Below are 13,441 nucleotides of genomic sequence, written 5' to 3'. Positions count from 1 at the left end.
GAGAATGACAAAGGTGTAGAGATCTAGCTTTTAAAGCATTTGGATCGGAGAAGAGCCTCCTAAGTGAATGTTTTTCCTGGCTCTTTAGCAATTCTGCTTTAAACCCAAGTTCTCTGTCTTTTATATTCTGCCCGTTGCTGCATTTATATCCAGTTTCCTTACAAAGACACACCATGTCCTTTGGAAGCAGGTTTTATGAAGTAATAGATGTATAGGCCTAGGATTTGAAAATACACAAAGTAAAAACTCCTTTCTCATATATATAAAAGACTTTTCTGTGATAGGTTTATTGTTCACTAAATCATTACCCTCACTTCCTAGTAAGAGACATCAATGAGGCACGGCTCACATTCATTGACATTTGACTCACATGAATGTAAGAGATTTTGAATTCATGTTTGTGGTTGAAATAATTACTCCCTGGATTATTTACTAGAGACTATCCTGTATTTTGCATGAGTTTAGGGCAGAACTAGGGTTAGTTATTTGCCCCATAAGCCAAGGGTTTGGCCAACCGATTTTTAGACAGGAAGTAGACAAGCATTTTTTTTTTTTAAAGACTTTATTTAAAGCAGTTTTAAGTTCACAGCAAAATTGGGAGAAATGTACAGAGATAGCCCCCATCCTCTCTGCTGCTGCACAGGCATAGCTTCCCCCATTATCAAAGTCCCCCACCAGAATGGTACCTTTGTTAAAACTTAGGCACCCACATCGGCTTTGGTGTATGATTGTCACCCAAATAACAGGTTAAGTTTGGCCTGAGGTTGTCCCTGTACCTGAGTCCTTATATAAGGAATTGTAGTCTAACTTAGTACAGAAACAGACTGAAAGAGTAACTTAGTAACACGCCACTTTGTCAGTCAGCTTTGTGCCGCTGTACAGAGTACCTGAGATAAGCAACTTAAAAATAGGAAAGGTTGATTTTGATTCAGTTTCAGAGATTTTAGTCCATGTTCAGTTGGCTCCATTGCTTCCGGCCTGTGTGGCCCAGGACATCATGACAGACCACATGGGAGGGCTCTTCACCTCATGGTAGCTGGGAAACAAAAAGGAAGATAGATGGAGGCAGGGTCCCGATGTCCCCAGCATGGGACACTGACATTGTCTTAACCTCCTTCCACTAGACCCCACCTACTGAAAATCCACCCCCTCAATTGCGTTATGGGCTGGGGACCAAGTTCCAACACTTGGGGGCTTTGAGAGGGGAGTCAAGATCTAAACTATGTACAGCACACATTTTGCAACACACTGCTGAGCCTCAGCCAGTCACAGCAGCGGACTGTGTGCAAATGCAGTGGTGCTGAGCGGTAGCCTTTCTGGCTGCTTCTGAACCTCACTTCCTTTTTCTGCCGTACGTGCTGCTTGGCACATTGCTGTGTGGAGTTCTCTGAACCTGTTCTGCTTCTGCAGGCCGCCTGATTCTTGAATCACTCCTGTGTAATTCAACTCTGCTAAATTTAATTTGTCTAAGGTTTTACATTTGAGTAGTCCTCAGTTTACACAGGCTTCATTTTTGGTGTTGTACACATTCTGTATGTTTGGACAAGTGTGTGAGGGCTTTGTATCCACCATATAGGACCATTCAGAGTGCTTTCAGTGCCCTAAAAATCCTTTGTGCTCTGTCTGTTCTTTCTTCTTCAGCTTCCCATAATTTCTGATCTTTTGCTGTCTCTGTACCTTTACATTTCCCGGACTGTCATGGAGCTGAAATCATGCAGTATGGAGCCTTTTCAGATTGATTTCCTTCATTCAGTAATTTATATTTAAGGTTTCTCTATGTGTTTTTGTGGCTTGATAGCTCATTGCTTTTTAGTGCTCGGTTGTCCTGTTATTTGAATGTACCACAGTTTATTTATCCATGTACCCACTAAAGGGCATCTTGGCTGCTTCTGAGTGTTCATGATTTTGAATAAAGCTGACGCAAACATCCATGTGCAATGCAGATTTTCATATGGACATACCACCCTTTGGGTAGACACTGGGGAACACAACTGCTGCATCATACATGAGTATGTTTAGTTTTGTAAGAAACTGCCAGACTGTTTGTCGAAGTGGCTATACCATTACATTCCCACTCTGCTCATCAGCATTTGGTGTTAGTCTTCTGGATTTTGGTCATTCTAATAGATGTTTAACTTGCATTTCTCTGATGATATATAATGTTGAGCATCTTTTCTTATGCTTACTTGCCATTTTTATACCTTCTTTGGTGAAGTCTTTGTTAGTCTTTGTCACATTTTAAAAGTTAAATTAAAAAATTGTAATCGATACATAATAATTGTATGTTTATGAAGTTCCATGTGATATTTCAGTTCATGTATACAATGTATAACGATCATAACCATTACCTCAAACATTTATCACTTCTTTGTGTTGAGACTAGACTATTCAAAAATCCTCTCTACTAGCTGTTTTTTTTTTTGGTACCAGGGATCAAACTCGAGTCCTTCCGCTTGTGAGGCAGGTGGCGGAACCACTGAGCTAAATCCCTGGCCCTCTACTAGCTGTTTTGAAACACACGATTATTTGTTGCCAATCATTATTGAACTGTTTTGCTCTAGGACATTAGGAGGTATTCCACCTAGTAATGGCACCCCTACTTGTTAGCCATCCTTTGTCCATTCCCGTCTCCCCTGTAACTACTGTTGTACTCTCTTCTTCAGCGTGATGTACTTTTTAAGGTTCTCAGTGTGAGAACATGTAGTATTTGTCCTGCGCTTACCTTACTTCACTTACTATACTGCTCTTCAGTTCCACCCATATTTGGGCCCATTTTTAAATTGGATTGTTTGTTTTCTTATTGTTGAGTTGTAAGAATTCTTTGTATATTTTGGATAACAGTCCTTTATTAGATGTATCTTTTATAAATATTTTCTTACATCAGTGGCTTGTTTTCACATTGTCTTGAGGTTGTGTTTCGCAGAGAACTTTTAAGTTTTAATGAGGCCCATCTTAGCAGCTCTTTCTTCATGGGTGGGCTTTGAGTTTGATGTTGTTTCTAAGAAGTCATCACTGGACTCAGAATCATCTAGGTTTTCTCTCATGTTATCTTCTAGTAGTTTTACAGTTTTGTGTCTCACATTTAGGCCTGTGATCCACTTTGGCTTAACTTTTGTGCAGGGTATGAGGTTTGTGCGTAGATTCCCCTTTTTTGCATGTAGATATTCAGTTGTTTTAACACCATTTCTCCAAGACAGTGTTTGCTCTATTGTGTTGCCTTTGCTTCTTTGTCAGAATCAGCTGAATGTATTTACATGGATCACTTTTGGGGCTGTCTGTTCTATTGCACTGATTTATTTGTCTTTTTTGGGGGCATCGCTGGAGGTCAAGCACAGGGCCTTGTGCATCCTAAGGCAAGCAGGCACTCTACCACTGAGCTGCACCCCCAGCCAATTTGACTGCTCTTTAGCAAGAACCACACTGTCTTGGTTACTGTGGCTTCATACTGTCATGGAGCTGGACAGTCAGTTCTCTGGCTTTGTTGTTCTCTTTGATACTGTGTTAGCTGTTCCGGGCCTCTTGCATCTCCACATATCCTTAGAATCAGTTTGTTGCTGTCTACTGCAGCAACATTAAAATTTTCTCTGTATTTTTTCTGATCCTAATATTAGTCTGTCAGAGAAAAATTTTGTGAACCATATTTTACTGCCCTTTGGGGTAGTGAAACAATGTGGGAATGATTAGCTTTTGAATTTTGAGTAAATTGTATTTGCAAATTTGTTTTAGCAGTACCAAAATACACTTATTTTCTTTTTCTAATATTATGACTCATAATATATTCATAACATTTCTAGGAAGATAAGTTATTCTGGTAGCATTTGCACTATTTTTAACCATTATCACAATGACACACTGTGATCCTTAAAAAACATTATGATTATTATTCTGGCTACCAAGTATTCACAGGTATCAATTGAGTTCACATGGGGGCAGTCACACACAATGCAGTATTATGTTAGATTATGGAAACCATATATAGTTGCACTCAGTGGGTGATGGTTACATTACTTAAGTTTAAAAGGAGGATAGGACAAATGGGCTTTATTATGACAGTTCTTATGGTACAGGAATGTTTTAATAATGCCCTGGTTTTCAATTAATTTATAACTAATTCCCTTTGGAAGTTTTGAAGAAGAAAAAAATCTGGATTAAGATTAGAATTAACACAAGCTAAATGCATCTATTGCTGATTCAAAATCAAGAATTAAAAGACTTTGTATAATTTTCTAAAAAATATTTTATATATGGATGCTTTTCTGACTACATTTAAAATACTCTTAAAAGGCAGAAAGCAAAGATGAACCACAAGAAAATGTAGTATTAGTGAATTTCTTTTAAGATGACATTTCAGTTATTCACTGTTAATAATTGAATAAAATTAGGTTCATGAGATTCTGCTTTTATAAGTCACAGTAGTATTTTGTTTTTCTGTAAGATGTTGTGGTAAATGTGATCATTACCTTAAGTAGATGACATCTTTGAGTAGCTAGACATTGGGTTTTCTCAATGGTATTTTGATAAACCAGCCTCCAGGTATATTTTCCTTGTGTTGTATTTGGACTGAGAGGGTGGTAGTACCTGGAAAAACAAGCCTTTTGAAAAAAGTGCCCTATATGTGACTGGATGAATAATATATACCTTTATTGTTATCCATAGATTGACCAAACACCTTAAATTTTACATTTCACTGTACTCAGCAAGTTTATTTTGAGTAAAATTATATGTGATTTGCAATATGCTATCTTTATTTTTAAAAAGAAAAATCATCACAGAGTGACTTCCATGTATTGCATTAGTAGTGGTACTTCTCTTGCCTTTTTGTTCAGCTGTTGGAGTCCCTGTGACCTTGGGTGGCTTTTCTGTGGGGTGACTGACATTCCTGATGCTCTGCATTTTCTGGTCGCTTGCCTGTTGCCCGCCTCTGGGTTCATCGTCCCCCTTATGCTGACTTAGGCAGGATTTCTCCAGTCTCTTATCTTGGGGCTTTGATGCATATGTTCTGAAGGTGGCCACAGTGACTTTGGGTAGCAGCAGATGGTAAACCTTCAGGCCGCCACCGGGTATACTGGTGTTAAGTTGGAAAGTTAATGTTTGATGAAGAATCAGTAGTGCATATGAAAGAGCTTTCACTGCTGAAATATCTTTTAATTAAAAAAATTAGCATACTAAAACCTTTTGCAAATGTCTGGGCATTTAAAGAAAATTAAACTTAGTTTTCTTATAAAGTAGTTATTTACCAATTTATATTTATATTCCTTGTTCTTCCTAACCTGGATGTTTTCCTGTGGCTCTGCCCCACTTTGGCAGTAGTTAAGACAGCTAAAGTAGCTAAATAAATGGAAATAGGAGATGTTTTTAGGAGCTTGAATAAACAGTTAAAGTATACCTTAAATTATGGTATTTTGGGTTTTAATACTAAAAAGAATCGTAGCTTTGGTACTATCTCCATATAGTCCTGATAGATTTGGTCTGTTGTCTTCAACCTTTGAAGATATTTCTGGGTTAAATAGAAACTGGAAGAACTCAACCTACCTCAGAGAGACATTTCACCTTGTGGTAGGTTACTTGGTGATTCTAGGCTTTCCTGTCTACCCACAAGGTGATACCTGTTTAGATCGTTTACTTTGTGGCAATGTGCTGTGTTGGAAGCTCCAGCACAAACAAAGCACTGGCAAGATTCCCAAGGGTATTTGTTTTTTTGCTGTTGTTCACCTTAACTGCTAGAGGTTTTCTTTATGCTTTTGGGTACTGAAAATGGATCGCTGAAAGTGGCAGGTGACAGTATCCTTTAGGCTAGACTTGTAAGTATCCATGTCCAATTTTACCCTTCAAGCTTCACTTTTCATCAGTGAAACCACTTTTAGGAAACCAAGAACAGGTTGGCTTCATGGTGTAACGCAAGGGAAGCGTGTAGAGTCTGTTGTGCTGACTCTGTGCCTTCCAGAGGCCTGGAGCTGGTGGGTGCAGCGTCCTTTGCTTTCAGAGTTGCTGTGCAGTGCTACAGGGAACATCGCTACCTTCTGATGCCGAGGAGTGAGTGGGAGCCCATGGGAGAACTGTTGGTATTAAAGGTCACCTAACACTGGTGTTCTGGTAGTTGCGTTTTTGTAAGAGATGCCTTATGAGAATAAGGTGTGGAATTAACAATGAACCGTAGAAACATATTTTGAATATCATAAGAATACACAATGAGGTTTTTTTTAGCAGAAAGCATAAATAACATTTGATTGTCATCAGATGGTATTAGGGATGGAAAGCAAAGTTTTAGTACTCTGGTGTGTTGTTCAAAATCATTTCTACAGAACGATGACATCACCAGCTCTTACAGTGCCAACCCGGTTGGTTAAAACTCATCTAGTACTAGTCAAGTTGAGTGTGGACTAATTTTAAAAGAGAGCGCAGTAAGTACAATCTTACTCATCTGAAACCCTGTTAAGAAAACCTGTCTTATTTGCAAAATTGAGCTTGTACGTTTTTTGTGGTTTGCTTACTTACTGTGTTTACCCATCCTTTCCAGGATGCTTATTTAGATGTGAATTCCCAGCAGTGGAACTTGCAAAGCTGAAATCCCATTCAGATCACACCCAGCAGACAGGAGCAGTGCTGTGACACCAAGAAGGGACAGACCTTGTTTGTCCAGTACAACCATGTGGGGTTTTCTTAAACATTCTTCTTAACTTGCATTAATTCTTCTGGAGTCTCGTGAACAGCCATGAAAATAGGGACAGATGTTCCCTTATATTACCTAGGTCCTCTCTCTCTCTCTCTTTCTTTTTTTCTTTCTTTCTTTCTGAAACTTCAGAACTTTCAGACTTCCAATGTCAGCATTTAAACTAAGTATCTATAAAGCTTCAGGAACAAATGGGGTAGCACGCAGTCTCCAGCTGCTGGAGACTCTTCTTACTTCTCCACCATGACCACAGTATCCTTGTGGTAGCATATTCCCTTACTTTTCTTGGAATTTGTTCTTTTTTTATGCGCCTAAAAAATCATCCTTTGTTGCTTTTGGTGTACTTTCTGCACCATGTCTTTGCACGGTGGTGTCTGGTTTCATATTAGGTCTTCCTTATTCTGGTGAACAAAAAGACTTGGACTTCTGATGTGTTGGAACTTTTCCTGCTACTGTTCAGAAAGGAGAGTGTTTCACTGTCAGGGCAGAACTGAGGAGCAGATGAAGCTGGTGCTTAACAGTAAGTTGTCTGCCTTTCCCCCCAGTTAGGAGTAGTCTCCCTCTATCAGCATGGGCAAAGATAGAGTAAGCTCTCCTGTTAGACCATATGCTAATATGGTGCTGATAAGTGAGTGTGAAAAATGAAAGAGAGAGATACATTAATTGTATTCTTTCAATAAGGCATACTATGCCAGGTAATTATTTCATGACAGTTTTAGTTTTAGCACTTGTTTTGTCATGAAATAAAAGATGGTTTTAGGAGTCTTTTATTGGAAAGACAATTGTATCAAATTAGTACAAATTAGATTTTTGTCTTTACAGAGGTGAGCAAACCCATGAGCAGTTTTTAAATTGATGTGTTCTAGTCTACAAATGAACAAATCCTGTTTGAGGGTTAAAGAAGCTATTATTTTGTCCTTTATGCTGACAGCTTCATTACAGATTGGCCTACTGTTGGCATTTAAAAAAATGTTTGGCTCCTTATGATCTTTGTGCATGCAACTATAATATTAATGCAGCGCCATAGCACTGTTCATTAAGAAATGACTTTAAATGAGGTTGAAGCGTGTAAATTTGGAAAGATACAGATGTTAAATGCAGTCGTTTCTCTTTGTGTACAGCTGTATGGCTAATAATTTCCAAGTGGCTAAAGCTCTTGTTAGCAGGAGTGCTGGTGTGTTAAGAATGGCTCTATAAAAAACTTTAAGAACTGAAGTTGAAGGTGCTTCTTTTAAAGACTATTGTTAACTAAACATTATTGCCAAACAGATGGAAAGCATTCACCAGCCTGATGTTTTTAGGTCTAATTATATTATCGCCAGCCCTGTACGGCTCAGTTGAAGAGGTGTATCCAGAGGCCAATTTATAATCATTTAGCCAACACCTGTTTGGGAGAAATTGACAGTCAAAGGGCACATTTTAAAAAAATCACATATGTTCTTGTGTTTATTGCCTCAATGTGAATGGCGTCTAGTTGCAAACAAACTTGGTAGGAGAAGAAAGTAAATGTAAACAACGCAGTACTTGCCAGCCCGTTTATCCATCTTAATTTGGCCTTTTTATCAGATCTGCTTCATGCTTCACAGCTAAGTGAGGGCAGGAAAGAGATATCACTCTTGATTTATGCTGGTATATTTTGTTCAGTCAGATGAGATGCTTCATTTCATCGTACAGTTTTGATGCCTTATGCCTAGTGAGATGTTTCCTATTTCATAGAGCCATATCTTAGTCAAATACCATTGGCTTTCTGGTGACTGACCTAGAAGAGTCACAACTTGATGTAAAAATAAATGAGACTTAAAGAACACTAAATATCGTCACAGATCCAACAGGTGTTCATTGAGCTCGCCTTTGTAGAGAGGACGCTGAGGTCCCTCCATTTGCACTCATGATATATTAACTTCCAAAGTTTAAATTCTCTCATGTGTCTCTGCCATGAGGTTCAAGATTGATGTTGAGTGTAGCTCAGAGGGCAGATAGATAATGAGAGAATACTTCTGTGCTATCTGAAAATAATAAAAATCCAAACCTTTCTTTGGACGGACGATCTCACTAATACTTTAATTATAGCGTTTTTTCCTTCTTCCTTCTCTCCTTCACAGCGGAAGGATTTTTATGTAGAACCCTGGTTCTTTTCACCCCTTGATAAGGCAGAGCAGCCCAGCTTCTGCCTCCAGCATTCCCTGCATACTGCAGTGTGGGCCAGGCCTTTCTCACTCCCTCCAGCCTTGGTTTCCAGGCCTCAGTCCGCATGGTGTCTCTGGGATGTTTGGACAGACGACCACTCATTTCGCTGTTTTCTTTCCCCGATGTCAGACTTACTATGTTTTCCTGCTTTGTGGCACTCTTCTCCCTACACTTTAGTTTCTCTTACCTGCCCACAATCCTCCAACTCTATAACTTCCAATATTCAGGCATAAATAGTGTATTATAGTGTTTATGTGCAGCATAGCTTAGCACCTAAAGAGGAGGGACTCTGGAGCCAGTTTGCTCGGGTTTAAACTTTATCTGTACCACTTTTTAGCATTGTGAGCAGGGTAAGTTAAGTTTTGTGTTGGTTTCCTCCTCTGCAGAATTGGAATAAAAGATAGCTACCTGTTTGGTTATTGAGAGCATTCTGGGCTTAGTTCTTTGAAGCCCAGCACAGTCTTTGGAATGAAGGAAGGAATGTTCCAGTGGGTACACTGTCGTACCTTCATCTTTTGCCCTGTGGAGAATGCTCAAATATAAATTTTTAGTCCTGCCTTAGTCTCTAAGCTCCATTCCCATATTGAAATGTAACTTCTAAACCTTCAGACCTGATTTCACTAACTACATATTCACTAACTACAACATTAACTATGTCTGAACAAAGCATTATGTGATAGGAGAAATAGTGTTTCCACTCTACTGCACTCCTAACAAACCACTGCCCAGTTAGCAGCCTAAAACAATCCAGTGTGCTATCTTAAAGTTCTGTAGACCAGAAATGTGACACAGGTTTCTTTGGGCTAAAATCCAGGTGCTGGCCACGTTGTGTTCCTTAGTGGAGTCTCTTAGTGTGGGGTGGTGGTGGAGTTCTCTTCTCTGTAGCTGCGGGTCTGAACTCAGTTTCCTTGCTGGCTTCAGCTGAGGGCAGGCCTTTCCTCCTGGAAGTTGCCTGGGTTCCTTCTCAGGCTTGCTTTGAGCTCCCAGGTGCCTTCCTTTGGGTTCTTGCTTGTGGTCTCTAGATTTCAGAGCCACCAACCACACATCGCTTTTGTACTCTGATCTCTCTGATTTACCTTCCTGCCTTTCTTCTGGCAAGAGGTACTTTTCTGCTTGTAAAGGTTGATGTGATTCAATGGAACCCATCAGGATAATCCAGGGTAATCCCTATTTTAATTTGTTCTAATTACATCTGCAGAGCCCTTGAATCGTATCTGAAAGAGCTAAAAGTCTGGTTGGGTGATAGACATGTGAACAAATAAAGCCAAATTAAAAGGAGCCAGTACTATATAAAGTAGCAGCATAAAGGAAGAAAGCCTCCAGTGTCATAGAGAGGCAGAGGGACATTTGCACGGAATGTGGAAAGATGAGTACTTGTCTGGTACATGGCTAGGGGAGCATTCCAGAGAGAAGCAACAGTGACAGCGATAACAGTAAGCACCATTGGCTGTACTTTTATATGGTCACCTCACTACATCCTCACAAATGGCACATAATATTATGTACTATTATAGCTTCTACACTGTGAAGCTACAGTGTATTCAGTGTGTAGAATGGGAATGGTAAAGTTATCTCATGGCGTTGTTGAAGGGATTAACATGCTTCTGCGTGGCTGACGCATAGCACATAGTAGGTACTTAGGATATGGCAGGTGGAAGAGTAGAGGGTGGTCAGGAGAGATGCTTGGAGGAGAATGGACTTGGTCACCAGCTCTGAAAGGAGGAGGTGGGGACTCAGAGTGACTCGGTGTAGGACTTGCACAGAGCGGGGCGCTGTTCAGTACTGTGGGAGGAGGAACCGGGTTTTGTGGCTGCCTTTGTGCTGTAAATAAAAGCAGCACCTGAGACTGCAGGGGCCCACGAAGCCCAAAATGTTCGCCATCTGACCCTCTGCAGAACGGTTTGCCAACGGATGTAGAGATAATAATAAAAATGGTACACGGTAGGGTAATTTCTTACCTCTGTTCATTCTTAGCCTTCAAGCTGGCGGCCATGTGACAGTTCAAGGTGGACAGAGAGTGAGATTATGAAGGGTCTTGAAGTCATTTTATGGACTTAGACTTTTCCTGTCAGTGAGATGAGAGGAGCTATGTGATCTAACTTATGTCTTAGAAAGAAAAACTTGGCTGCTGTTTTGAGCCGAGGCCACAAGGCTGCAAAGATGGAAGCCGGGAGATCAGCTGGGAGCCGCTGAGGGAAGAGTCAGACTCTGCTTGGATCTGGGTAACGGTGGAAGTGGGGCACTGAGTTAATCCTGATCCATTCTCACAGAGAGCTGATGGGATTTGCTGATGGTAAGAAGAGGACTTAGGAACGATCCAGGCCGGAGATAGTGCCAAAAGGATGTTGGGGTGGTGGTTAGAGCCTCAGTTACTGAGACCGCTGGATAGCAAGAGGCTACACAGAAGATTTGAAGAAGAAAGTTGAGACTTGAGCAGTTTTAAAAAGCTACTTCCTCTTCATCTTATATGTTCCATGAAGAACAAATTCTTTAACACATTCCTACCTGCCTGAGCTACTGGAGGTGCATCAATGACTGTCTCGTCAGGCAGCTTGTACCACCCTATGCGACTGTCCCATGCCTCCCAATGGGACAGTCATGCATGTACCACCGGTGGTTCAGAGCTGCCCGGCAGCGATATGTACTAATTACGGCCCTTTTGTGAACATGTTGTATTATCTTTACTTTTTTTTTTGGTACTGGGCATTGAACTCGGGACCTTGCACTTGCCAGGCAGGCGCCAGAACCACTGAGCTAAATCCCCGGCCCATATTATCTTAACTTTTAAGAAATGGGTTTTTAACATAGCAAAAGTATGGGACTTTTAGAAAAGGAAATCATAGATGAGCATGGTGGTGCTTGCCTGTATTCCCAGCACTTGGGAGGCTTGCCGTGAGTTCGAGGCCAGCCTGGGTACATAGTAAGTTCAAGGCCAGCCTGAACTACATAGCAAGACCCTGTCTCAAAAAACCAAAAGAAGAAAGAAAAGAAATCATAATAAGTTCTATTTTGGATAAGACTTTTGATCCTGTGATTTGTGATTTAAAAAAAAAAAATCTATTTAGAAATGAATAATTTGGGGGTATTCATTTCTAGTACCCCCTTTGTTTCCAGAAGTTCAGTTAATGCTTTCTTGTATTATGATTAAGTTATTATTCACATCTTTTATGTAGGTTTTACTTGTAATGGACACAAGGACAGAGCAGACATTCATCTTAAAAGTGAGTAGAATTTGTATATTTAATGAATTTTAAAATTTATGTTCAAATTATGCTTTTGAAGCAAAAGATATTTAATACTTTTTGCCTGGGTTCTTGACTGTTCTTTTGTTTATGGTGAGCTCGACTTTTTCTGTCCTGTTATCACAGTTAATATACATACATTAGCATACATTTCAAATAGCTTTATGCTACAGAATATGCAGTAAATAATCTGGATAAATTGAAGATCTTTTTTGTAGTTTATATCTCAGATGCATTTCATTCAGCTTGTGTAGCTCACACACACTCTTAACTTTGGATTATGGCTGCATTTCTTAAGAACTGAAAATTTGTTACAGGTGTTTTGGAAAACCTTATCTGCATGTCTGGCCCTCTTTTGATCTAAATTCAACTTGATTCAGTATATACAGTAGTTTAATTTATAACTAAATGAGTAAGGTAAGAAAAACCCCTCAATTTTGTAATTCTGAAATTGTTTTTGGAATGGACTGTGATACCCTAACTAAACATTTCCATGGTATCCAGAAGGTGACTCGATTTATTAGACACTTCTCTTTCTGATGCTCTTTTTGCTGAGAAGGCATGGCAGTGGGTCACATTGACAGATACCGAAACACTTTTCCTATTTGGAATATACTCTATCGTTGACATTTCCCAGTGTTTTGAAACCAGGGTGACACCAGAAAACACACACACCTTGTTCTTTTGGAGGAGACTGACATAATCTTTGTGCTATTTTGAAATAGAATTTTAAATTTGCTGGTTTAATCTGGGAATATCTTTTGTGTCTCTGGAATTTGAATTGATCTCACAACATCTCCTGCTTTAAAAGATGTACATAAGTAAAATAAAACTTAAAAGGTCAGAGAGAAATAACTGCGTGTCATCCTGATGACTTAGTTTGAGAGCATCTCTAATAAAAACACTGACCCACGTAATTGATTTTAATGGCAGCTTTGTGGCATCTTCTGTTCTCTGGATCCATGCCAGATGCCATCAGCAGAGCCTCCAGGGACCGAGGGGCATAGAGCAGCAGATGAGTGGTTTCTCTGAAGCCCGGAGTAACTCGGATAGATTAGTTTGGTTGATAAACACAGAGCACAGCAGGCTCCAAAGGCGGCTGAGGGTACAACTGACCTTTTTGTTCTCTGTCAGGGTCTGAGGAAAAGCAGCGAATCCAGCAGGAACAGAAAGACCATCATCCCCCGCTGCGTGCCCAACATGGTGTGTCTGCACAAGTACATCGTCTCGGAGGAGTCGGTGTTCCTGGTGCTGCAGCACGCGGAAGGTCGGTGCACTCCCATTGTTTCTGCCCTCTGGAGTGGCACCTGCCGGCTTCCAGTTCATGCAGCGTCCTCCTTAC

At 40.2% G+C, this 13,441-nt stretch overlaps 1 protein-coding gene across 13 annotated transcripts in view; it reads left to right on the top strand.

The window, feature by feature from the left end:
• The window catches only part of Rps6kc1 (ribosomal protein S6 kinase C1), a 176,162-nt gene that overhangs the window by 122,710 nt on the left and 40,011 nt on the right, over positions 1-13,441 (top strand). For all 13 annotated transcript variants that reach the window (XR_015444471.1, XR_015444473.1, XR_015444469.1 and 10 more), the window contains 2 exons: positions 12,031-12,078; positions 13,234-13,366. Coding sequence is in view for 5 of the 13 variants with exons in the window: in XM_004853554.4 (XP_004853611.1) it covers positions 12,031-12,078; positions 13,234-13,366 (181 nt within the window). In the remaining 8 variants the exon portion in view is untranslated. The remainder of the gene's footprint in view (positions 1-12,030; positions 12,079-13,233; positions 13,367-13,441) is intronic.

Source organism: Heterocephalus glaber, unplaced genomic scaffold, assembly GCF_053883595.1.
Source record: "Heterocephalus glaber isolate CG9 unplaced genomic scaffold, H.glaber_assembly_v1.0 deba00001600, whole genome shotgun sequence".
NCBI classification, from domain to species: domain Eukaryota; kingdom Metazoa; phylum Chordata; class Mammalia; order Rodentia; family Bathyergidae; genus Heterocephalus; species Heterocephalus glaber.
Note: the sequence above shows the minus strand (reverse complement) of the source record. Positions and strands in the feature narration are given on the sequence as shown.